This window comes from Fukomys damarensis, unplaced genomic scaffold (assembly GCF_012274545.1).
Source record: "Fukomys damarensis isolate Sample0158 unplaced genomic scaffold, DMR_v1.0_HiC HiC_scaffold_20, whole genome shotgun sequence".
NCBI lineage: Eukaryota > Metazoa > Chordata > Mammalia > Rodentia > Bathyergidae > Fukomys > Fukomys damarensis.
In genome coordinates, this window is record NW_022900932.1 from 42,780,369 (window position 1) to 42,807,332 (window position 26,964).

A 26,964-nucleotide genomic window follows, 5' to 3' on the forward strand; every position below is an offset into this window, starting at 1 on the left:
TTAAGCCACTGAAATTTGGGGTTATTTGTTATAGCAATTAACCTGCTCTCACTAATGTAGCGGTTGTGAGGATCAGATAAAATGATTCACTGATAAGCTCAATATCAGGCATATATTAAATGCTTAGAAGAGAATAGATATGTATTATTATATATCTATCCCTTTCCCTTTCTATTCTCCCAGTGTTATTTCTACTGCCCTACCCCAGTCCTGGGGATCAAACCTAGGACCTCGCACTTTCAAGGCAGGTGTGACATCACTGAGCTGAATCCCCAGCCCACCCACTGCTATTTTTTTCCTTTGATCTAGTTAGTGACCAAGGGAGCTCTCCATGTAAACTGCTGCTTTGCCTTTAAGCTTGATCATAATGTCAGTACAGCTTCTCTTTGGGCCTTGCCTTGCTGATAGTGTCTTCTTGCAAAAATAAGAGGAGGGGGATAGTGAAGATGTTTCTATTGACACATTAATGCTTCTGCAGTGAGTCAGAAGCATGAAGCTGTCCAACTGGCACCATTCCTCACCGATCCTTTTTCGCTTTCCCTGCCTTTCTGTATGAACACTACAGGGCTGAGAGTTAAATTAGTTTGAAAGCTGACTCGATGAGCAGCACAATCTGCTCCACTGAAGAAAACATTTCATAAAAACTGTTCCTGCCGAATTTTCATGCAACTTTCAAATTTTAATTAGAAACTGGAGGACCAGATGGGTGGCAAAAGGGATTTAAGGTAACAAGTGAACAAGTGCTAAAATGCTAAGGTGAAAATCCATAATTCTGTGTCCAGGTAGCCACTTAATCAGAATGATTGGAGAAGCTCTGAGGGGCTCTGCTGGCGACCCTTAAACATCTCTTCCATTGCAGGTCAGCAATACCTGAAGTTGTTGATAGTAACACTTCCCTATCACACGTAATCTTACATGATCTTTCTTAACATTCACAATTCTCCCACAAGGCAGTTTTTTCAGTGGGGCTCCATGAAATTGCACTGCATCTTAGCCAAAAGACCAAGAAGTGATGAGGCCCCATGAAATCCAGAGGTCTTCATAATATCACACAGCTGGTAAAGAAAAGGCAGAGCAAGAATTTGTTCATATGTCCAGGCTTCAAGTTTCTTTCCACTATACAACAAGTCCTCTGCCATGACTAAATCTTCATCTCTTAGATTAAATGTTTCTAAGAAATTAATCTCAAATGAAAAGTTACCTGATTCTTAATAAATAACAAGTTGCTCTGGCTAAAGTGTATTATAGAGATGGGGCAGAGAGAAGGGAAGCTTGGGGAGTGGAGGCAAAGCCCATGAAACACAGTCTAAAAGCCACTAGGTTAGAACATCAGTCCCCTACTTAAATGCAAGTAACCTGGGAGAAGCCATTATAGTCATGGATAACTTGTGTCCTATCAGATCATTTCCTACTATCTGAGACAAGGAGCTAAAATAACAGGCCCAGATAAAATGGCTCAGTGCATGGCTAAATAGAAAGGAGGAAAAGAGTGAAGAATAAGAACCAACTTCACATTTTACTTCAGATTTGTTCTGCAACCCCCCTGCCTTAGCCAGTCAGAATACTGGAATCATAGGCGCGTACTACCATGCCCTCTCTCCTTCTTATGTGGTGGTGGTCAGGGGGCAGGGATTCCTGGGTTTGGCACCTAGGGCCTCACCTATGCTAGGCAAACACCCAAGCCTGAGCTATACCCCAGTTCCTTCTTAAATTTCATTTTGAGACAGAATCTCATTAAGTAGCCCAGTAGCTTGAATTCACAGTACTCCTGCCCCAGACTTCAGAGTAGTTGGGGTATGTGCCACTGTGCCTTGTGATTTTGTGCTTCTTTAACATTGGTGCTTTATAATTGTTAATACAGAAACAGAGAAAATCTAGAGTTGTCTTCGAAAAAGCAAATAATATTCCAAGAAAGCCTTTTCTCTCCTTAAAGAATGATATTTATGTTCTTAAAATATTAGACTTCCTTGTACTTGTCAAAAGATACTTTGCAAAAAGTCAACGTGACTCTCATACAGACATAGAGTGAATGTGTTCAGAGATATATTCAGCTCATCCATCAAAGGTCCCCACCATTGCCTCAATAATTAAATAATCCTTGTGCAGACCTGTAAACTATGCTCCTCTCTGACACTGAGAGCATGCTGATATTCCTTTGCCTTCTTCCCAAGTTTTGAGTCTCAATGGCTTAAATTGGGACCAGGTTAGAATTTTCAGCTGCCTTTGGACATGTGCGTGTGCTCTAAGAAGGATAGAAGAGGAAGAATGAACACCTATATTAGTTTCTAGGTCTGCCACAACAAACACCATGGACTGGATAGCTTAAACAGAATTTATTTTTCCACAGTTCTAGAAACTTGGAAATTCAAGATCAAGGTGTCAGCAGAGCAGTTCTTCTGAGGCTTTTCCTTGGCCTGGGGGCAGTTGCTTTCTCCCCATGTCCGCACCTAGCCTTTCCTCAGTGAGCATGTAACTGCTGACTCTTCCATTTTTTCTAAGAACAGCAATCCTATTGCATTCGGGCCATGCCCTAATGCCCTCATTTAGCATTAATTATCTCTTTAAAGATCTTCTCTCCAAAGACAGTCACATTGGAGGTGAGGCCCTCAGTGTATGAATTTGGAGGGAGACAACAGTTATTTACCACTTTTATTGTGCTAAGTCCTTTCTAATTCACAACTGTCTTGAGTGCTCACATCAACCTAAGGAGACTGTATTTTACAGATGTGGTCAGAGAGGTTAGATAGCTGCTAAAGTCACCACCATGTGGCAAGATTGGTGTCTGACTCTGGAGAGAACATAATATATGGAGTAAGGAGGTAATATGGTGCTCTTTGTGGAGGTGATTGGGAAGGATCCACGAGCTCTATAATTTCCTCTTATTTACTGTTTGTTGTAATCCTCTCACCCTTAAAATGAAAAAGTCCTGGAGGGTTGTCCTTCTTGGCAGCTTTGGAGCCTGAATCCAGGCACAGCCAGAATTGCAAGAACGAGGATTTCAGAGATCAGAAAGAGCAGAGGAAACCAACCACCGTGCTGCTGCAAACTCCTGGGAGCTGCAAAATGAAAAAGAAGAGCGTGCAGGTAGCTGGCCTGTGACGGGTTGGTGGGACAAAAGCCTGGACAGGTTTGGATAAGGTGGGAGAGACTGAAGGGCTTCACTCATTCCTCATGCCCTTCCCCATTTTCTCCCTCACTGCCTTGTAAGTATTAACTGAGCTCCTTTTGCAGCCAGCATACAGCACCAGGAGCTGGAGAATTTACAAGCCAGGCCAAGCATCTCTTTTCCTTTACCCAAAGGCCTCTTTCTGGGAGTAATAGAGTCCTCCACTCTTGTGACTGCAAAACATTGCCCTTAAGAAATAGTCAATTATAATTTTAGGGGTATAAATCCTAGTTCTACTACTGGCCAGGTTTATAACCTCTTTCCTTATCAGGAAAATGAGAATATTATCAATTCCAACCTCATAGAATTGTTACATGAAATAAATGATCCAGTGAAATATAAAATGCTTAGCACAATACTCAATACCCAAGCAAGACTCAGTGAACCACGATACCTTTTCTTCTTGTGCTCTTTTTTTTTTCATTATTCTCCTTGTTCTATAGTTTTCTCTAGAAATGGTGTTTCAAAACCCTTGACCGTTTTTGTAATGATTCAAAGGTGATAGGGGAGGGGAAGAAGTTCCCCAGCTTTCTTTGGGGACAAAAAAGGCTGAGGTGGAATTCAGTCCACTGTCACATACATGGACACATGCAGTCATCCGTGCCACACTGTGTGTCTCAAATGCCTGTGTGTTTGTTGAATGAATGAACTGAGGCAACTATGCTGAGTAAGAAGTGAGATTCATTTGTTCATAGTAAAACAAAAAGATAAAACAAATTTCTAATATGAGTGACGTAATGACAGTCAAACGTTGAACAGCTGACATGTGACAGTGCAGGGCGGGCCTGCAGGTGAGTAACTAGAAGCAGGATAAAGTTTGGTATTTCCGCCTTTATTTTGCATCTGTCTCCTCTACTACCTTAAAACTTTGAGTCAGATCTTTATTCATCTCTATCACATTGGCATGTTAGTCACTGGAGGAGTATCTAATAGCTGATAATACTTGATTTCTGTTATGTCTTGTGTTTAGATGACTCCCCAAAGCCCCATGCTTTTTCAGAGGTGGTTGAAACTAGAGTGTGATTGATTGAAGGTGGGGCTAGGCCCAATAGCACTAGGATTAAGGGTGTGAATACTACCCACTTTAAGTAGTCTGAATGAGATTAAAGGCAGGAAGAGGCTGTTAAGATCTCTTGTTGCTTTGCTACTGTCTGTCCATTTTAAACTGTTGCCCTTCTTCCATCCTGCTGCAGAGCCAGCCGATTATGCACTGAAGCCTCTATGAACTGTAAGCTAAAAACACCTCTCCCCCTTTTAACTTTGGGTTAGCAATGAGAAAAAATAACAGAAACAATTAGCCTCAAATTTACCTAAGTTGTCTCAACCCCCCCACACACTTTAAGACTGAGGACACCAAGATAGAGTAGCTAAGGCATTTTTCAAGATTTGCAGGAATACTCCATTGCCGGTTTTTACAATGTTCAGCATCTAGAAGTCACAGTCATTGTCTTAAACCTGTAGTCAGCTTGGATTCCAGGAAAAGCAGAGCCTCATAGAACAGGTTACTCCATTGTGACATTGCCTCCACTAAGTGGGAGTAAGTAATCCATGACAGAACTGAGGCTGTGTCATTTCAAGGGAACTGGATCACCACCTCAAGCCATAAGGAGGACTTCTTTGGAGCCACCTTGCAGAACCACAGATAATGATCACCCAGATCATGGCTAGACCTGGATTACCTACCCTGCCAGGTGCACACCCCTACTTAACGTTCCTTGCCTATGTTCCTCTTTTCTATAAAACTTCAAAATTTCTATCAGCTTCTCTAAGACAGATCTTGAACTTCTATATCTGTCCTTTCCAGAATTGGCCACATGGGTTAAAGTTCCTTTTTCTGCCTTTACCACCATATGTCATATTGATTGATGTTTTGAGATAGGTAGCTGAGCCAAGGCTTTCACCCTAGAACTCCCATAAAATACATCACTCATCCAAGGCCAGTGTCCATGACACCTTATTTTAACAATAGCCCAGAGATTAACAAAAGAAGATATTTCCCTGGTAAAACTGACTAACCGCTCAGAATACTGGTATTTTCACTTTAGGAAACCCTTCTGAACTCTGGCTCTACTACAGAAAATGGAGCAAAGGAAATGCTGCCCCTGGCCTGTGTTTCTTCAGGGTTCTGGGATTTATCCTTAATCTAGAATGAGAGGATTTATTACACAAGCCTGAAACTGAGAGAGTTTAGGAAAACAGCCATGCTTGTTTGTTCTCCCTTCTTCCTGGGCCTAGATTCTTCTCAAATTTTTGCTGAAACTCTGAGAGTTTCAGGAGGGAGCTCTTATATCAAGAGGAGACCATGGACAGTGGGAAGTGGACTACAATAATGATGGTCTAGTAGGTGCTGAGCACTTTCATACAGTACCTCCTTTCCTTGTCATAGAATCCTGAGAGCATTCCTATTATCTCCATGCTATAAATGAGGAAACCGAAGATAAGAAAAGAAAAAAATTGCCCAGGGCACTTAGCTGCTAAATAGCAAAATCTGGACTAGAGTCATAAGCCCCACACTAGACTACAATTTACTGAATCGAGGTGACCCAAGGAGCTCCTCAAATGTCCCTAGAAAGTCTCTGGAGCCAGGGTAGGGCCAGCCTCATCATCATTTTCTTGTCCTAAACATCATATAAGCGAACAATAATGTACAGGACATATAATTCACATTGATAAGAAGACAAGAACTATTCATAATTGTATATACTTCATAAATAAGCAATACTATGATAAACATATTGGAAACAAAAGTCAATGTGAAGACAAAATATACAGTTTTGGGCATGTCACTTAACTTCCCTAAGTTTCTATTTCCTCATCTGTACCGTGGCAACCATATGCCTTTCTTACCAGGTAGGGGAGATGATCAATTGAGACAAGGCATGGAAAGTGTCTGCCCCTTGGGAGGCCCAGCAAGTCTGGCTTCCTCTGGGAGCTGAAGGGCAGTGCTGTATGTGGGGCCAGCCATGGAGCTGGGGCAGATGTCCCCTTTGTTAACATGCATCTTGCCCTGGACCCATAGAGCACTAATCCTAAAGTCATTACAAATTCTGTCATTCCCTTGCTATTTTCTGGGGTCAAATTCCTAGCTTATTGGGTCATCAGATTCCTACTAAGACTAATGATAATGGGTATAATATAGGCCACAAGTCACAACCAGCAACAGAAAACACTTAATTCTTCCAGAATGAGAATATAAATCCAAATAAACAAAATAGAACCCTTCTTAAAGGATAAGACAAAAGACAAAAGCCTGAAATCCAACATTATAAATTTCAAGTTCCAAAGCATGAGTAGTCTAGTTGCATGATTTTCTTTTTAATTTCAGAAACTTAAAAACAAATACAACATTGTTTAAAAAGTAGTTAATGTTCTTCTTTAAAGAATAAAGGAATATTTTTAATCAAAAAATGACTATTAAAAACTATCTTGGGAGTGACCCATACATAAAGTAGAAGAAAGAAAAATAATCATATTTTTCACTTCATATTTCAATAACCAAGTCTCACTGTGGGGCAACACCTCTCAGAATCCCTGCTTTTCTTCCCCAAATTATTTTTTAGCTGAATTATTTTTACCTTGCCTCTGACTTAGAATCACCCCTGTTTTTTCCCTAGCATCTTTCTTTTTAAAAAATTGACTTTTAGCCCATAAGAAGAGTGATCTACTATGACTTTCCTTGAATTTTTGATTCTTAGCTCTGATAAAATACAAATATATTTCCAGGGAAGATACTAAACAGTTAAAATCATACTTTACTGAAAATATTCTGGAATCATTTGAGTCTGTATACTTTTGGTTTAAACTTTACCATATGCATTTTGGATACTGGTAGTACATGCATGTACCAAATACAAAATGAGAAAAACAAAGTATTTTCAACCTTCTATTTTTACAAGTCGCTTCTTTTTTCTGGGGAGAATAATTAGGAAGTTATATAGTGTTAGTTCTATAAATATGGAAAACTGGGGCCAAGGAAAGGAAATGTCTTGTCTGAAACTACACAGTCTCTACACAGTTCTCAGAGGATATCTGTCAATTTGTTTTGGGTTCTATACAGGGCGCATTCAGCTTCCCTGAGTTAATGGATTATTGATTAATGTTCGGAAAATCACACAAAGAGGTTTGCTGTGTTGTCCATGATGTGAACTTCTTTTGCTCCTTCTCAGTGGATGCTGTAAGAGCATTTGGAACAGGTCAGTTCTTCATTGTGTGTGGTGGTCACAAGACTTACAGGATACTAGTGTTTCCAGGTCAATAAATCTAGCACTTACTAGCCGATGTGCAAACAAAAATGCCATAATACCTTTACAAACATCTCCTAAGAAGATGTTACTGCTCTGAATTATATCCGTAGCACCAAGTGGGAATTCTAGGATCAAAATTCTAGGAACACCCTCCTTCATACTTTGTCTGCCCTAGGGACTTCTATCATACTCTCACTGAATAATCATCCCTTCCTTCTTTTGAAGATTCCTTGAGCACCCAAGAAGAGTCACCAGTGATGTTTATCCATTCTCCAGATGAAGATGAAGCAGGAGGCAATTACAGCCAGTACTTTTTTAGAGCTCTTAAACACACCCAACAGCTATTTGGTGCTTCCTTTTAGAGGTACAAGAACCTGCTCAACATTTTCCTTGCCTTTTCAATAATCACTCCCCCATAGGATTGCTAGTAGGGGCAATTTACATGGACAACAGCTTTGGAGATGACCCAGTCCAAGAATTTCCTTGGAAAGCCAAAGGGTATATGCTAGGAGTTGTGCCCAAGATCACCCAGATCACGCATAATAGAACCAAACCTTGGTTCATTATCTTTCTTCCACATTTCAGAGACAACTTTTCCATATGCCACAGATTTTCCACAGGACAATCCTGGTTGTGCTATCAGACTAGCACAAGAGACTTTCCACTCATGTGCATTCTCCACTCAGGAAACTATTGCCAACTCTTATGTGAATAAGGTGAGATCACTCTTATTCCGGGAAGCCATTCCGATACAAGGAGATTGTGCTTATAGAGAGATTAAGAATATGGATTTTAATATATGAATGCTTCAATTTTAAGTCAGCTTCATCTCTTATTTTTGGCAAGCAGCCCATCTTGGTTATTTTCTCATCACTGAGACACAATACCCAATACCCACAACTCTAAGGAGGAAATGTTTGTTTTGGCTCACAGTTTAAGGAGGTTTCAGCCCATAGTTGGCTGGCTTCAAGGTAGGTAGCATGGCATCAGGGCATGGCAGAGGAGACTTGCTCATGGTATGGTAGGCAACAAGCAGAGAGAGACTGAGAAGGGAAGAAGGGAGATATCCACTTCTAGTCCATGTCCCTAGTGGCCCACCTCCTTTGACAAGACTTTGCCTCCCAATATTACATTTAGCTATAAAACCTTCCCTGGACTAATCCACGGAGAAGTATCATGCCCCCATGGTCTAATCATTTCCCAGAATCCCTACCTATGAATGCATGAGGCTTTGGGGGGCAAGCATCCAGACATAAACCATAACACTGCCCCAGCCCCTCTGAGCCTCAGTTTCCTCATTTAGGAGTTGGAGGCCCAAAATAAACCACACTGTCTATGTTATGATGTTAGATGGGATAATTAATTCCAGTTTTGTTGTTGTTGTTTGTTTGTTTTTTTGGTACCGGGGATTGAACTCAGGTCCTTGTGCTTGCAAGGCAGGTGGTGGAACCACTGAGCTAAATCCCTGGCCCCAGGGTAATTAATGCTAAAGCGCCTAAAATAGTGCCTCACACACTATAAGCATGAATTAAAGGTTAATTGTTGTTGTTATCACCATTATTATCATCATCTCATAATCAATTACTTTGTATTTCCTTTCCTTTGAACTAGGAAAAGAAAGCAGGGCTGGCTCAGTTTCTCCCACTAGCATGATCCAGAGGAGCTCTTCCTTTAGACACGTAAGCAACAACCTCCAGTCCATGGCCAACTCACTTTCTACTCAACTTTGGAGATAGATATGAAAATGTATAAATCCAGCATACTTAACTTTGGTAATAAAAATTAAACAAAACAGTTTACTTTTGTAAGAATAAAGAAAAGTCCACACCTCTAACTACCTTTTCTTCTTCTACAAAACCATTTCAACTATTTCTCCTAGTCGAGGGAACAGAAAAATAATTTGTGGGTTCTGCCTTCAGGCTTTTTAAGGCAGGAGAGCTAGCTGCCTTTCTTCTCTTTGCTTGGATTTCAATTTGTAATGGGTTTGGAATCTTGGTAAGCTAAATAGAGTAAGGCTGAAGTTCTCTTGGATTTACCATCTTCCTATTCCCTTTCAGCCCATCACTCCTCACTGGGTGGGTGGTCTCCAGGCCTCCATGCTGTTCCCAGTTCTCTCAGAGCCTGATCATCTTCTGCCTGTTGAAGTGTGGGCAGAAGAGAGTATTTCTCTGTTTCTTTTCTGTATTCTGATGCTCTGACATCTGGGGCCATGCTGACCCTCTCTGTGAATGAGCATACCTTTCCCCATGAAAACTGATCAATGCACAGCCCAGCCTTCTAAAATCCTCCAATCAGCTTCTCACCCTTTGGAGCCACTACCCACCTGCCCTTAGTACCCCAGGGCCAGATACCAGACAGCTACAATGCCCCAGAGCTCAGTAAAATTATCTATTCCACCCAATGTTAAATGGATTTACCCTGCCTCCCTGTTCCTCCCCCTCACAGGCTTTGGTCCACATTTCCTCCTTTCTCTGTCTGCCCCTCCCTGGTGGTCCCCAGGTGGATCTCCTGCATGGTATGCTGTGCCTCCTGTGAAGCCCTTTAGGATTGCATAGAAAGCTTTAGAAAGTCACGTCCCAGACCAAATGAATGAAAGCCTCTAGGAATGTGGCCTTCGTAGACATCAATTTTTTTAAAGTTCCTCAACAGATTCCAAAATGCAGCCTAGTTTGAGAATGCATGCGTTGAAATATCCTTACACCTTTCTAGATTAAAAAAAAACTTTTCCTGTAGTAATCTCCAATGTCTCCCTTTGAACACTGAAAAATGAGGAGGATATTTTAATTTAGAATTTCATTTCCTGCCACTTAGATCTGCATTCATGTCTCAGTTGCACAGAAAAGATTTCACCCAAGACAGGGAGGAGCTTTTGGTGAAGAAGCAGTTAAGATGATAGCTAATGTAGTGAATGCTGGGAATTGTAGTATAATAGCAGTGCCTTACCAGGGAGGCACTAGTGGCCTCCAAAGAAGCACCCAGCATCTCACATTCGACAGATCCCATTAGAGATAATAGCCTTCAGTAGGGCTAATACTGAGGACATCCCCTCTCACTACCTGCAGGACCTTGGGTAAGCTACTTAATCTCTTGGGCTTCTGTGTCTTTTTCTGTGACAGTAGAGGAAACAGTTCAGTAATATTTAGCCCAGGAATTGTTATGAGGGTTAACTTAGTTAATATACATAAAGTGCTTCAGTATAACAACTGACACATAATGGGCATTGTATAAGTGTCAGCTTTCATTACTACTGCCTTCTCAACTCCCCTTTGGGGAAAAATTCTATTCTCTTCGACCAGAATGTATAAAAATCCCAATTCCAAAGTTAGGACACCAGAGTTTAGCTGTCCTTTGAGAAATTATCCAGAGATACTTATCTAAATTGTCTTCTAGCCACTTCTTTTTAAAATCATGAAATTGAATTTGAGGTAATGAAGCAGATGATATTAACTAACATATCCTAGCAGAATTGTGGTAAGGAGCATTCCTTCATTTTACCTACCCAGTGTCTATCCTCTTTGCTTTTGGGAGCGGCATCAGACTTTCCTTCAGGAACCACCCTTTCCCATCATGTGCCTCCATTAAGGGCTTTCCAGTCAAGGCACCCTGCTTTTCCCTGGCAAATGGATGGGCACCTGAGCCAAGGTCAAACATCAGATTCCCCCTTTGGGGAGAAATGAGAGAATGTGACTAGTTAGACTGGATTCACCTGAGAATATTGTCCATTAGCTTCTGCCATGAAAACCCCCAAACTCTCACAAGTTCTTGCATTCCTAAACCTGCTTGGTCAGCCCTTCCTTGGTTTCTGTAGTCCCTCTATCTCCATGGCAACAGGTCCTTTTACAATTAGGTTAGCGGAGTTGGTGTCATTTTCTTGCTACCAAGAAGTCCTAAATGATATTACTTCATAAAGATCTGGCCTTCTCCTCACTGCCCTCCCCTTTTCCCCCTCACAGGTAATTCTGGTAGAACCATTAGCAGCTGAATCTCTTTGGGATTTACCCTCTACACACATTATCATTAATTCTAATTCAGCAATGCAAAAATTATATTTTATTTCTACTTCATCAGTGTTGAAAATGAGGCACAGAGAAGTTAAACTATTAAATAAAAATCAATATTCCAACAGATCTAATTGCTCCTCTCAATCAGCAAGTGAAACATATTGCAGTAAAGATGTGTTCGTTGCCATTTCACGAGCTCCTAGGGTGGGTGAAGATATTTAGCATCTTCTGATGTTTTCTCTTTCTCTTTCTGGTTATAAATCAACTGTAAGAAACAATTTATATCACTACCATGTGCACGTGTGCGTGCGCGTACACACGGAAAAGCTTAAGGCTGTAGTTACCCTTGCAGAAGCATTACACTTTAAATTTATATTCAAAACTGCTTCATGTTTTTAAAATTCTGTTTATACTCACTTGATTAATTTCCCAACCAACTACTGCGTCTGACTCACAGCTTCAAAAACCCCATTCTATTGAGAAAGCTGCTTAAAATGATACCAGTTTACTTGTAAGATTTGTAAAAGGAGGCAGGACCAGGCTTGATTTTTAAGGCTCTTAATAATGATGTGTTTACTTGCACAGAGTGTGTTTCCTAGGCCACACCAGCCTAAAGGGAAATCTGGGATCATACCCACGGCACAGGCTGTTCCTCTTTTCCTCTGCTTTCATCGCTCTTCCAGAACCGCCAGCAGCACCGCCCCCCAGGACCCCTTCCAGTCCTCTGAGAACAGCCAGAAGCTTTGCTCATGTGCTCCCAAATATTGTTCTATGCTCCTCATTTTCTTACTCTTCCGCTCCGGTTCCTGTTGTGGTCATTTGCCAGTTCCTCTGGTGTCGGCAAGGCTGTCAACGCTGCTCGGGCCAGGAAGGCTGTGCTGCTGTCAGGGAGAAAAAGTACAGGTGCTATCTGAGTCTCAGGCCTGGGTGGGGGGGATGCTAATCGTCTCAGTCTCCACAGCAGCTGCTGGGGATTCCACGATGCATAGTTCCTCACAGCTTCCGCGTGCAACACAAGGCGCCTGTGACTAGAGACAGCCTCCCTTTTGCAGGAACCCCGTAGTAGATTCCTTTTGCCTCCCCTATAACTTACACATGTTCTGCACTGCTGGGCTGAAAAGAATCTGCAACCTATTTTCACAGCCACCTGCCCAGAAGTGCCCAGAAGTGCTGGCTTCCTGTAGGGAATACAGATGTTAGCCAATCTCATTTTTTTTTAGAGGTTTGCTTCCCAAATACCAAGAGTCACACATTCAGAATTCAAGTCCTGTTGCAACCACAAAAATAATAGTGGTGATGACAATAATAAATTTTTCCCATGAATCAGACCTCACACTGAGCACCTTACATACATTATCTTATTTAATTCTCTCAATTCTTATGCCAGACCTACTATTATTGTCCTCATTTTACAGAGGAGAAAACAATAGCTTAGGAAGGTCAAATAGGTCCGTGATAACACGGTTGGCGAAGTTCACAGCCTGTCCTGGCCCCTGTTCAGCTGCTTTTCTACATCTCAGCCTGGTCATTGAGCCTGCCTCCGTCAGGCCTCCCAGATTCCTGGGGCTCCTTCCAGTGCTGCCTTCATCCTTTCTAGGTCCTTTTCCAAATCCATAGGTGGGTTGCCACCTTATCTGAAAGGCCTCTGAGTCGGTAGAAACTAGTCTTACTCCAGCCTGCTTCTTCCAACCTCCCTGTTCTCTCCTTGGCTTCCCAGAGGTAGAAGATTGGGGGAGGAGGCTTGTCCGCAGTATGGCCTCAGCCCTAAGCCTGTGCTGCTCAAGATTTCCATGGAGGAACTTAACCTCATCTCCCTGGCTCCCTCCTCAGAGTCAGTTCTGGAGTCTGTTCCCAGAAAGGCTGTTAGCATTTTGCATTACATGGTTAAAACTGTGCCTGATCTTGGTGGGTGTTTTAAATGAATAAAGAATTCAAGTCTGGTCTTTAAATGCCATAGAAAAAGAAAAAGTTACTGTCTTTTCAGAGTGCCCATTGTAATTTGTCCACATAGCTCCCCCTCCATGGTCCTTTTTCCGCTTGAACTGACAAACTAAACAGCCAGACAAATACAGCTGCAAAGTGAATAGTCTGTGTATGATTTCTGTCCTTCATTCATTGCCCTCCCAGCTTTACCAAGTCAAAAAGAAAGGCTGCCTGACAGTGTCTACACTGGCGTTAAGTTTTGACAACTTGATTTATTGGAGAGTGAAATGTGGGACATGAATGATCCTGTTTGACTCTACTGTTTGCCATTGTTTCACGCTACGTGAGTGGTGGTTCTGCCACTAGGCATCTGTGTGATCTCAATACATCAGTTTCCCCATTTGTATACACAGGGATTATATTCAAGATCTCTGAGTTTCCTGAAAGTTCTCTGTATCTTTGTTTTGTAATAAAACATATCATCCATATGACAGATAATTTAGGGTTGACTATGGAATCAAAACAATCCTCTATACGTTTTCTCCACATAATTATTTTATGGAGCATGTTTCCACTGTGCACTTGAAGCAGGATTCAATTTACAAAGAAAACCTGACTTGTGGCCAACTTTTAAGTGATATTTTTATTGTTTAAAGTGAGGCTTCTGCCATAGGTCACAGTTTCTAAAAAAAACTATCATATATTCCCTTCTCCTTGACAGTGATCCTTCATCCTTTCTAGGTCCTTTTCCAAATCCATAGGTGGGTTGCCACCTTATCTGAAAGGCCTCTGAGTCGGTAGAAACTAGTCTTACTCCAGCCTGCTTCTTCCAACCTCCCTGTTCTCTCCTTGGCTTCCCAGAGGTAGAAGATTGGGGGAGGAGGCTTGTCCGCAGTATGGCCTCAGCCCTAAGCCTGTGCTGCTCAAGATTTCCATGGAGGAACTTAACCTCATCTCCCTGGCTCCCTCCTCAGAGTCAGTTCTGGAGTCTGTTCCCAGAAAGGCTGTTAGCATTTTGCATTACATGGTTAAAACTGTGCCTGATCTTGGTGGGTGTTTTAAATGAATAAAGAATTCAAGTCTGGTCTTTAAATGCCATAGAAAAAGAAAAAGTTACTGTCTTTTCAGAGTGCCCATTGTAATTTGTCCACATAGCTCCCCCTCCATGGTCCTTTTTCCGCTTGAACTGACAAACTAAACAGCCAGACAAATACAGCTGCAAAGTGAATAGTCTGTGTATGATTTCTGTCCTTCATTCATTGCCCTCCCAGCTTTACCAAGTCAAAAAGAAAGGCTGCCTGACAGTGTCTACACTGGCGTTAAGTTTTGACAACTTGATTTATTGGAGAGTGAAATGTGGGACATGAATGATCCTGTTTGACTCTACTGTTTGCCATTGTTTCACGCTACGTGAGTGGTGGTTCTGCCACTAGGCATCTGTGTGATCTCAATACATCAGTTTCCCCATTTGTATACACAGGGATTATATTCAAGATCTCTGAGTTTCCTGAAAGTTCTCTGTATCTTTGTTTTGTAATAAAACATATCATCCATATGACAGATAATTTAGGGTTGACTATGGAATCAAAACAATCCTCTATACGTTTTCTCCACATAATTATTTTATGGAGCATGTTTCCACTGTGCACTTGAAGCAGGATTCAATTTACAAAGAAAACCTGACTTGTGGCCAACTTTTAAGTGATATTTTTATTGTTTAAAGTGAGGCTTCTGCCATAGGTCACAGTTTCTAAAAAAAACTATCATATATTCCCTTCTCCTTGACAGTGAAGCATTAGTAGAATCTATTTCTAAAAGTATACTTCTCTTGGACTGAGGGTTTCCTTTGTTTTTTCCCCCCTTACAAAAAACAATATATTCACAAATCCTCCAAAACTGGTTTAGTGATAATGAGTTGACGGCCTTTTGGAAACACATACCAGATAATATCACTTCTCTTCCCAAAACTCTCCCGTCACTCTAAATCATGGGTGGGCCTTCACACAGGCTGTTCCCTCCATGTGGAAAGCTCTCGATAGCAGCCTCCTTTATTCTTCCTTACCTGGAGCTCAGTTCAGTCAGTGCCTCTTCAGGAAACTGGCCCCTGACTTCCTTTATATTAAAACTAAGTCCGTTATTAAAACTCTGAGTTGCAAGGTGAAGTTTATCTGGCTGGGAATGTGGTCACCACAAGCAGCCTGTCTATTCTGTTGCCACTGTCTTAGCCATGCTTGCTCTCCACTGTCCACAACACGGGGCTTCCACCTTCATGCAGCTTTCGAGCCCCTGGGATAAGCAGATAATTATCAAATATGGGAATGAGCGCACCTGCCACTGCCCTCCTGTCACAGAGCGCAGAGAAGGTTAACTAAACAATTGGAGTTAGTGTGGGGTCAGCCTTGAGCGGTTAGGGCAAGTGGAAGTGTCTCAAGCTCCAGTAAGGATGAGCTTACGGTGTAATCACACTTTTGCTCAAACAATTCTTTTAACACTTTCTCAGTCTAAGAAGCAGGAGGAGAAAGGGCCATGGCCAGACATGCCAGGCTGGCTGTGCCAATTTGAAGGACAGCTACCTTCAGCCTGGAGAGAGGAGCGTAGTGTCTGTCTCCCGCGCCTTCCTCTGTCCCACCCTCTTGGAGTAGACCAACTACTTCAAAGTCAGCATGTCTTGATTTTTGCTTCTCTAAATGAACTTTCCTTCTCCAAGGGTGCATCCTCTTTTCCATTATGTGTGTCAGGAAAATAGCCTACCGCTGTCATTTAATTTTCACAATGATTAAGCAGCATGTATCCTCTCATTGCCATTTTACAGACAGGAGAATAGTAGTCCATAAAGTCAGTTAGTTTCCAGCAGAATTGGGATCTCAAAGCCAGGTTTCAGATTCTCAGTCTCGCATTTCCCCCATAACACAGCTCCTGGGTTGACTATGGAATCAAAACAATCCTCTATACTCTATGAGCCAGTCCTTTTGCAAAGCCACAAGAAGCTAAAGTTGGTTGCCTCCTACTGGCCAAGAGTTTCTTCCAGGCTTCTGGTGCTACTGCCAAAGAAGGGAGGGCGCAAGAAGGGCGCAGGGTGGATCCTACACAGAGGTGGTCTGCGCTCCTACTGCCCTCCCTGGTCCTGAAATGAGGGAATGGATCATGTGTGGGGGGTGGGTGGGTTATGAAAATCAATAATTCACGACAGTTGATCAGTGTCAGAGGAGTATTCACCCACATTTGTCCCCTGAAAGTCACATTCTCCATGTGTTCACATTTGTCTTTCACCAGGGGCTTCAACCAGGTGGACTCAGCAAAAAATATCAAGGCTTTAGCCAAATGCTATGGAGTTTGATTTAACTTCATTTTTCCAGGCAGGGCTGGCTGGGAAGCTAGTTTTCCTTACTAGGTTGTTTGTACAATGAAAAGCAAATTCCCAGAGGTTCCCGAGATTGCTGAGATCCTATGCAAGATGACTGCTCCCTCCCACCTGCCCACCCACTCACTAATAAGACATAATGCTGTCCTATTTTTGGTAACAATTAAAGGGCCTCCCGGTGAAAGCAGAAAGCTGTTTATTTTCTGTTACATCACTTCACTTTGCCTTCGAAGGCTGGTCTGTGCTCAGTGTTTTCTGGTGATGCAAGTCAGCTCTCTTCCTCCAGCAGTTGGATCACTCCCATCTCACAGCACCTCACAGGTCTCTTCCCCGGAGCAGTGCACTGCTGAAGCGAGGAGCTGCTCACGAATCAGCTGCAGGTCCCTGTTTTGAAAAGCAGAGATACAGAGGCAGAGGAGAAGGGTGGACTTCCATGTGACCTGTTCTTAGAGCAAGACAATCACCACCCGAATTCCAGAAGCCCTGTTCATGTGTGGGGATATTTTTCGACTACATGGAATCAGAAAGAAGCAAAAGGATGGGAAATGCCTGCATCCCCCTGAAAAGAATTGCTTGTTGCCTATGTCTCTTATCTGCGCTTTTGCTGACTGAGGGGAAGAAACCACCGAAGCCAAAATGCCCTGCCGTGTGTACTTGTACCAAAGATAATGCTTTATGTGAGAATGCCAGATCCATTCCACGCACCGTTCCTCCTGATGTTATCTCATTGTAAGGCCCGTAAGCATTTTGATATCTAATTTATGATTTTAAAATTCCAGTGAGTGTATTTGGGGCTTTGTATGTATTGGTAGAAAGGCAGAGAGAGAGAGAGAGAGAGAGAGAGAGAGAGAGAAAGAGAGAGAGAGAGAGATTCCTCTTGCATGCTTGGCCATTTGACAGTGCTAACATTTTGCTGCATTTAGAATTTTGGATTTTTTTTTATTAGTGGCTACTGATGCTTAGATACCCTCCACCCCTGAATATTATTATGAGAAACCTGTAGCAGACTCGTCTCTCTCGCTTCATCTGGGAAGGAGCAGTATTGTACCTCATCAAATAGTGTCAAAATAGTGACTGTTATGCTAAACTGGATTAACATAAGGTTTGTTCTGTATGTGTCTCTTTGTGTGTGTCTGTTTGTTTTTTGTATTTTGTTTTCTTTCAGATCCTTTGTGAGATCTGGTTTTACTGAAATCTCAGAAGGGAGTTTTTTATTCACACCATCGCTGCAGCTCTTGTGAGAAATATTTATATCATGACTATTTTTAATATGGCATATATTTGGATGAGCCTTCTAGTAAAATGAACTCAATTTTAATTTTGTTGAATGTGATATTTCTGAAAAGAAAGAGGATTTCAGTAAAGTGAGAGGTAGATGGGATTTGTTTGCAACTTTATACCAACAGTGCAGGTTGATTCTTGCAATGACAAATTTGCTAACCTGCTGTCTACTTTAATGGCTATTTATGAAGTTGTTGGAATGTTGCAACAAGGTCTATTCCACTATTTTACTTTCATTTTTAACTTGGGAACTTTGATTATTTTGCTCTGGAGTTTTTCATTTGTCAATACAGAGCCCAGCAAACATATGCGCTCAAGATGTTGTCTCCCAGGGATCTGGGGCAGGCTGCTACTCTGTATGATTTACCATGTGGGGAAGAAAAAAAAAAGGAAAAAAAATGGTTCTTTCTAGGTAATTCCTTAAAACATCAATTCTCAAGAGTCTGCTTTCTAATCTCATCTCACTTATAACTAGTCTCCTTACAAGGAGGGAAAACAATGTTAATACAGGATATCACAGAGGATTATTCTTTGCTGTATGCTTTGAGTTAGCCACAAGGGAACCACATATTCAATGTCTAAAAAATAATATTTGACTAAGAAATCAGACATCTGCATAGGCATAATGTAATATGTATAATTCATTTTGATGTGTAACGTTTGGCCATTGGAGTTCTAGTTCTTAGAAAAGTATCACATGAGGGTCAAGAAGTCTAAAGATGTTCAGATATCAGGAGATGGACTTGGGTTGGTAGCTAAATGGTACCAGAGGAGAGAAAGTAGATGATTGACATGCTGAGTTTGAAGTATCTTAACTACAAGATTTAGACCCCCAGTCTTTGGCTTTTGGGGGCATGTTTTTTCTCTTACTTGGCCATTTTGGCTGTTATGGATAACAAGATTATACATACACAGAAAAATAACCACTATTACTAGAACTTAGACATGAGTCTTGTGCAAATTATTGAATGTTACTCAGCCTCAGTCTCCTTATCTGTAAAATGGAGGTGAAAGCATATACTTTGAAAGGTTTTTATCAGAGATAAATAAGATTAAGTAGATAAAACTCTTGGCAAACTATATGGCAAGTGATTACATGTTTTATAATGATATGGTTTAAAAATTTTACATACATAAAGCAAAAAGTTATTCAATTGATTGTTTTGTCTGGGTGAAATCCCAGAACTGGTTTGAGTATTTAAATTTACAAACTTGATTAGGTGTTTTGACATTATGTAACAATGTTGGCTAATGTCCTTCCCCTGGCTAATGTCTTTGAGTGGATTATTAACAACTGAGTGGATTATTCCTGAGGGGTTTATCTGTTTGACTGATGACCAAAAGTGTGCTTAGGGGAAGTGTTAGAACATCAAACAAATTTTAAAAAGACCCGTTTTAGTACAGAAAGGGGCAAAGTCTCTAAATATGGGAACTTTCCATATGATGAGAATTTTCTGTGCCTGAGAAATGATAAACTGTGTTTATTTTGCTCATTCATTAAATAAATAAATAGCTGAAAAGCATCTTTTTGATGTACTAAGGCACCTCCCTCCCTCCCCTAGGATAGTTAAATAGATCAGTCCATAAAATTCAAGTCTCAGTCACACAACTATTCATAATCTAACATCAGATAAACATTAGCTATGACACAGAAAGCCTGGATTGATCAATCTAATCAGTTACCATATCTCCACTTTGTTTTTGTTGGGTGGACCCAATGACAACAAGCACAGATGCTGGACAGGGTTATAGAAATAGTTACCGGCTGCTGCAGGGTAATGTGATTACACACATTTAGAATCACAGAGGAAGCCAAAGGACTGGTTTTAAATAGCCCATACTGAGTGTGTGCCATGCCCCTCCATCCCATGCTCCAGGCTCTTATGGAACATTCCAACCTTTCTTTCTAAAAGCAGTTCAGGTTTCAGAAATAACAAAGGGTAGTAGTCTTGCCCTGTATGTCCTCTGTTGATTCACACTGGCTATTCTCCACATGGCAGATTTGTGCTATACGGATCTTACATATAATTCTCAGGGGTCAAAGTTTGTTTCTATCACCAGGGCCCTGTTCCTTGGGACTTGGTTCTTTATCCTTCCTGCCCAATGTTCTCTGCTTCATCCTATCTTCAAGAAAAGGTTCAATAAGCACATTTTCACTGAGTAGGAAGTAAATAATAAAGCTTCTATTATAAGATGTACTATGATCATAACAATTTTGGGAATACATGGGTCACAAACAAGACAGGTCCTTCTGTGTGACAGAACTGTCCAATGCCCTGAAAATCTGACATGGGCTACCAACTTGCCATAGGCAAATGAAGACCAAGAGCCACCAGGCCTAGATCCCACAAGCCATTTTTTGGCATTAGCAAGAATGTAATGGTTTCCAATGGCTTTTGTGACCATGAATTACTGAACTGGCTTCATAAATATGAAGAGATAAACTTTAGAATCAATTCTGTTTGATTGATGTTCAAAGGCAGTTGATATCTTACTCTGTTATCCGAAAGGAAAAAAAAAGTCTCATTCCTACCCTTCATTTTAACAATCTGATAATTTTATTATGGCCCCAAATGTTTTTTCAAATGTTTGTAGAAAGCATGATGAGAAGTACTTTGTAAAATCTCAGCCTGGAATATCAAGGAAAATAGACACAGTACCTCAAGTTAAATGCAGTGTTTAGGAAGATTCTGATGGGCTATGGCTGGTAGTTTTCATTTGAGGGGAAAAAAACATACTTTTTAGAGAGGAGAGAAAAAATTAAAATGCTCTGAAAAAACATATCAGATTAGTTCTACAAAACAATTTTTGAAATCTCAATTATTGTCCGTAAATTTTTTAAAAAATATATTTCCCAAGGAAAATGCATTTTATTCATATTTTTCACAGGGATGATTTGAAACATAACCAAGAGAATTATTATGCATTCTAGTGTGCTCTTAGTGATAGAAAGTGATACTTTTAGCAAATGCAACTTAGAGAAATGTGTTTTCACATATTGCAGCCCTGTTCCTTCTCGACTACAGATCAAAATCCCCAGTGATACAGACTTAGGACAGAAGTAAGACTCAAAATGAGGGTAAAAGGTGGCTACATTGTCATTCACTAATGAACTGAGTTCCTCAAACTCCTAAGGGGATTCTATTTGCAGGAAGTGAATTCCAAAGGTAGCTTTAGCATCATTCTTTTAAAAAGAAAAGAATGTGGGCCAGGGATGTAGCTCAGTGGTGTGGCAGCTGCCTGTTAAGTACACAGTCCTCAGTTTGATCACCAGTATTGGGGGCAAAAATTCGATATGGTTAGAAAGAATTCTATTTGGTTCAGTGAGATTTGATCGTATTTATTTGGAACACTGAATTGATTTTCCTGGGAGGAAAGAGTATTTTTAAATTAATCCACAATTGATGCATACATAGATAGTGCATGAGAAATTTAAAAACCAAAAATAAATAGGAAAGCAAATAATATGAACAAAAGAAAGAACAAGCTTGACCTTAGTACGGTTTTAACCATTTGATCCTTCAAAATATTACTTGTTCCAGGAAAAAAATAGCCATAGTCTGTCTTACCTTTTAAGGTAATTGCCATCTTTTTCTATTCATCTTACAAGTGTAAGACAAATTTTACAGTCTTCAAGGACCACAAAAGTCAGACTTATCAGCTATGAGGGTATTTAGAGAAATTTTTAGCTGGTTGTATATAGATGAGTATGTTTTGGTTAGTGCCCAGTGGATGCCCTTACAATGATGGATTGAAAATAAAAATTTCAGTCATCTAGGCTATTTTATCGACATTTTGCCCAGTGATTCATATGTCTGGTTTTAAACTTTTTAATTAATTCCTATAATTGGTCAAACTGGCTTTGTACAACAAATGTTTTTCTCTGTAAGCATGTTTGAATCTTCTAGTTTTTCAGGCAAGAAAACTAACAGTCACTGTCCTTTCTTTCACTATCCATTTGCAACTGGGCAAGTTCCCTCTCAATCAGTATGAAAAGCTGCCTCCTCCTCTATCCCCCAGGACCACACGCATCTAAGGCTGCACTCAGTTTCCACCCCACCAAGTTCGCTCTCAGCCCTCTTCCCAGCCATCTCTGTTAGCATTACCTCTCATCACAGCACTCTTGTGCTTGGGAGCTCTTCCTGGTTTCCAAGGAACAGAGACGGTCTGAACACTGGAGCTGGTGTTAATAGCATCTGCCCCTTTCCTATTTGTTTAAGGTATCACTTACAACATTGACCTGAAACCTCCTCCCATACACACAAGCTCTAGCTATATCTCATTCCGTGACCTGTTTCCTCAGCTTCTATATACTTTACTGATGTCTAGTTCTATTGGAACTACTTGTGCTTGTATCCACTCCATGTTTATCCTGAAGGATTATCAGTGTGATGATCTTAGGGGCAAGTCTATGTGTTATAAGCCCAGATATTGCTTCCTATATATTTATTGAATCCAATCTATATTTGCATAGATTTCTGCTGAAGATTCCTATTTTACTATCCATAGAAAGCCCTGGTCATGTCCACACCCTTTATTAATTTGGTATACCTATCTGATTTCATATGGACTGTAAAGTGAATTGAACTCAGAAAATGCAAAGAGATATTTGCTTACCAAGTTGCAACCAAACTTCTTCAGCACACTTTTCCAGAATTTCAAAAGTAAAGCGTCTAAATTCTTCCTGAGATCCACTGCTTGAATCTCTTTTTTGGCATCCTGACTTCATCTTTAGCCTTGTAGGTTCTTAATTTGACTGTGGAGGCTCACTGGTCCTTGACTCTCCTATGAAAGATGAGTTCTTGTCCTGTTCGATGGGACATCTGATGAGAAATATTCACTAAGATGAAAAAATATTAGCATGAAGATCATTTCCTTGTTGACTTGTCTGGATCTACTTAGTTTAAACCAATTTTATCGCATAGTTGCCAGCAGTAACAAAGGAAAACAAAGCCTCCTACCTTGGTCTACAAATTTTGAAGTCCTACTGTGCTGAGGTAGAAGGTTGAGCTTTGTGAGGAGTACAAAGGTAAATAACATGCTGTCACTCCTTACTGTGATATGGCAGCTCAAACTGGTGGCAATTCCTAAAAAGGTAAAATATATACTGTCTGTATTTAAAATGTTATAAAGCAATCTTTATAACTTGTGTTCACAGTGATATAAAGTTGATCAGTGATGATGGTGATGCTTGTGGGTTGTCAATGCTTGAGTGAAAATGAGATATACAATGATTGCAAGGCTTTTATTACTTTAGCTATGATATCAGCACAGCTGTCCCTGGTGAGTTGACCAGGTGGAAAGTGGCAAAGAACACGGGCTATGTGGTTAATCCTGGGTTCCAATGCCCACTCTCCTGCTTACTAGTTGTGCAACTGGTGCCAAGATTAATAAAACTTTGATATCTGTATGTACAAAATGAGGAATAATCATGGTCCCTATTTCACAGACTATGGCAAAGATTAAAGGAAACAATGGCACAGTTCCTGAATTCAATAAACATTAGCTTTTATTATAGTAGCTGAAAACCACTTCAATTTGAACTACCATAACATCATATCAGTATCTGGTTGTAAAATATAGATTTGCCGACAATCCCAGCTTTAAGTTTTGTGGTTCTTCACAGAAGCCTATCAGATTCTGCTGAGGAAATCTTCCCTTCAAATATTCTTACAGGAAACATGGGCTATTTAACTTTAAAAAACAAAATAAAACATAAAATAAGCCAGACTTGGTGGTACATGCCTGTAATCACAGCACCTGGGAAACTGAGGCAGGACAATTACTGCAAGTGCAAGGCCTGGGCTACACAGTGAGTTCATGATTAGCCTGCACTACAAAACAAGACCCCATCTCAAAAAACCCACCAAAAACTAACTATAGATTTTTTCTAGCTTCTTCCTTATGAGTAAATTAACTGAAAACACATTTTGTAAAACATGTTAGATTTTTTAAAAAATAACTAATAACACTAGCCGGACTTCAGATTAGTGACCCTGTGGTAAAATAGAAAGAGGCCTGAACTAGAAATTAAGAGACAGGGGTGAAAGTCATTTGTTCACTAATGGGCTATGTGTCCTTGGTTAGGTCACAAAGTATCATTGGCCTCAATTTTTATGTTAATGAAATACCAGAGATAGAACAAACTGTGGTTTTTGAATCCAAATAATAAAGGATATTGAAGTATTAATATAATAAATAAGCATGTCAGGAACAATAGCATATGCCTGTAATCCTAGTAGAAAGCTGACATAGGAGGATTGAAAGTTTAAGAAGAGCCTAAGAAAAAGGGCTGGGAATGTGGTTTAGTAATAGTGTTGCCTAGCATGCATGAGGCCCTCAGTTTGATCCACAGTACCATGAAAAAGTAAAAACAAACAAAAAATAATGATGGTTTAAAACAAGAAAGAGAGGTTGTGACTGAGACAAACTAGAGAAGATATGTCTTACCTAAAAATGACACCCTCAGCTCCAGATGATCACTGCAGATGAAAATGTGACCCATGGACATAGGGTCTTAATCTCCTAGTTTTCAAGGAAAGGGAGAAATTTGAAAGCAGATTTTTAAGCAAAATACAGACAAAAAAAAAAAAATGTCAATTGGCATTTGAGGACCATCACATTCAATTATATCTAAGGTCTCTTCCTATCTTACAGTTCTATTCTATTATATTCTACTCTACAGCATTACTTCAATGTCATATAGAAAATTGTCTTGTTAAAGATATTGACAGAAATTATTATATCAAACTAGTAATATTAATCAAAAGAACCCCATAATACTAATAACACTAATAAAACTAATAACACTAATAATACTAAACTGAAGAGCCTCATGATATAAAAGTAGCTGTTATAAATAGGTTGTTAAAATAATAATGTAGTTTCCCATCTCCCAAATGGTCCAAAAGGAACTTACCAGGCCCTTCCTATGGTGGCTGATGATAAAAGAATATTTCTGTGTCTCTCCCATGGGCTGAGAGGATTGGAAAGCAATTGTTTATACAGCAAGTGTTTGTCTGTGTAAAGTGAGATTAACAAGCAATGCATCTCTTAGAAATACAATCTAAATTGCATACATATAGATAAAAGCTTAAGTTAACAGAAAACTCCCTGTGAGGAGCCATTCTGCCCATGCTTCTATAGCTAGATTTTTGGACCCTTTTTTGAGAATTACCTTCATTGCTGCTTCATGAACCATGTGATAAAAACACACAAGGTTTGGTTAGGGGCTTTGGTCACTTTTGTATTGCCTGAGGCTAACCACTTTATATATCTTTTTTTTTTTTTTTTGGTACCGGGGATTGAACTTGGGTCCTTGCGTTTGCAAGGCAGGCCACCAAACCGCTGAGCGAAACCCCCGGAACCTATATATCTTATTTTTAATTTCACCATCACAATAACCTTTTAGATTGTTATGAACATTTCCATTTTACAGATGAAACACTGAGTTATGGAGGAGTTAGGAACCTCCTCAATATCATAACCCTAATTAAGAGCAGAGGTAGAGAGGTAAAACCCTTACCCTCAGTTTTCACCACTTCTGTTTTACTTCCTCCTGAATGTGGATCACCTGGCTTGACTTTGCATAGTTTTGCTCCCAAAATCAAATCCCCTCTCAAAGGGTCAACCTTTGCCATTAACAAGGCTATTCATGGGAATGTGTCCTGATTCCTGGAAACAAGGGCTGAAAAGGAGTTTCAAAAACTCTTTGAAAGAATGGTAGCATTGCTGGCAAGGACATCTAGTTTCCCTAGGTTTCAACTCATTTGTATGTGCAAACTCTGATCACCTCATTTGTTTGTGTAAATTCTGATCTCCATGCTTAAAAAAGAGACAGGACAGGACAGGATAGGAAAGGAAAGGGCAAGAGAAAAAGGCCTTACTTACTTTAAACATACACCTTAGACCAGTGTTCTCTGAACTTGTGTATGGGAGAACAGTTGTCCCAAAAGAATAGAGTTCTGTGCTCAAAAATGCTAGGAAAAGTACACATGCTATTCCTGCTTGACGTGAAAAAAATCTCTGAAATTATTTAAAGTTGTTTATTTCTTTTAATCTCCTTCAGAATATTGGTTCTATGGAACATACTTTGGAAATGTATGCCTGTGATATTTGTTTTATTTATTAGCTTAATTATTTGCACTTCACCTGGTTCTAGAGAAGCTGGACAGCAAAGCATAGGCAGGCTCGAGGAACCCTATCCTAACAGAGACGGTAACGATCTATTGCCCATAAACAAAGACTTGAAGCAGTTTTTGTTAGTGTGCATTCACTGATGTGAGTCAGGCTTCACAGCCAGGCTATCCACCTAATCGAGCAGCTTGGCACTCACCGCTTCTTTAGGACCTCTCACTAATAGATGCTACATATTTTAGAAGAAATAGATGACTACTTACAGTTCGTTCATCAGAAAAAAGGCTCCTAAGCTCCAGGGTACACTCTCACTATTTTTATCTGAAGCAAGTTTCCTCACAGCTATTTTCTAAGTGTCTAGACCAGCATTTGCCTGGTTATGTCTCACTGAATATTCATTTTGTGTAGAGCTCAATAATTAAATCATTCCATTATCAATAAGGCTGGGAGCCTGCATATTTAATTCCCTTTTGAAGAGTCTCAGTTTATTTAAGAACAGAAAAGACTTGGGTAGTTAAGAACTCTGCCATTTTTTTTCTGCATGTGAACCTCTCAGCCCCTTGAAGGTCTTGTATGCTAGGCAATATATTCTGGGAAATACTGGGCAGGGTAGTTCTGGGTTTGCAGCAGATATGGGGCAGAGCTGAAGAGGAAGCTGGCTTCGCTCATAGCCATTAACCAGTCATGGGAAACACTATGCCTAGGCCTGGAATCCCAGCTCTGTCACTTACAAGCTTCAAATTATTTGGGCTTTGGTGCTAAAGTGCTGTTACTGAGGCAGGATGTGACCCACGCCTCCTATAGGCAGGTGGATGTTGGCAGCAGGAAGGAGGAACTGGAGCTTGGGGTTAG

The 26,964-nt window shown here is 40.4% G+C and overlaps 1 protein-coding gene and 1 long non-coding RNA gene across 7 annotated transcripts in view; both read left to right on the plus strand.

Moving 5' to 3' along the window:
* Window positions 1–2,934: 2,934 nt before the first annotated feature.
* LOC104867657 lies at window positions 2,935–9,164 on the plus strand. 2 transcript variants are annotated; one of them, XR_781829.2, is made up of 3 exons: window positions 2,935–3,084; window positions 7,636–7,774; window positions 9,022–9,164. It is a non-coding gene; the product is annotated as an uncharacterized LOC104867657 (long non-coding RNA). The 2 variants fall into 2 exon arrangements; XR_002025611.2 differs by lacking the exon at window positions 2,935–3,084 and adding an exon at window positions 7,266–7,359.
* A 1,217-nt stretch (window positions 9,165–10,381) lies between these two features.
* Lgi1 (leucine rich glioma inactivated 1) overlaps window positions 10,382–26,964 on the plus strand; it is a 38,140-nt gene continuing 21,557 nt past the window's right edge. Inside the window, exons 1-3 of one of the 5 annotated variants that reach the window (XM_033766660.1) lie at window positions 10,382–10,480; window positions 16,982–17,424; window positions 17,861–17,932. In XM_033766660.1, coding sequence (XP_033622551.1) covers window positions 17,210–17,424; window positions 17,861–17,932 — 287 coding nt within the window. In that variant the 5' untranslated portion in view covers window positions 10,382–10,480; window positions 16,982–17,209. Of the gene's footprint in view, window positions 10,481–16,895; window positions 17,425–17,641; window positions 17,798–17,860; window positions 17,933–26,964 lie in introns of those variants that run through there. The other 4 variants (XM_019208676.2, XM_010632070.2, XM_010632072.2 and 1 more) reach the window with 4 other exon arrangements.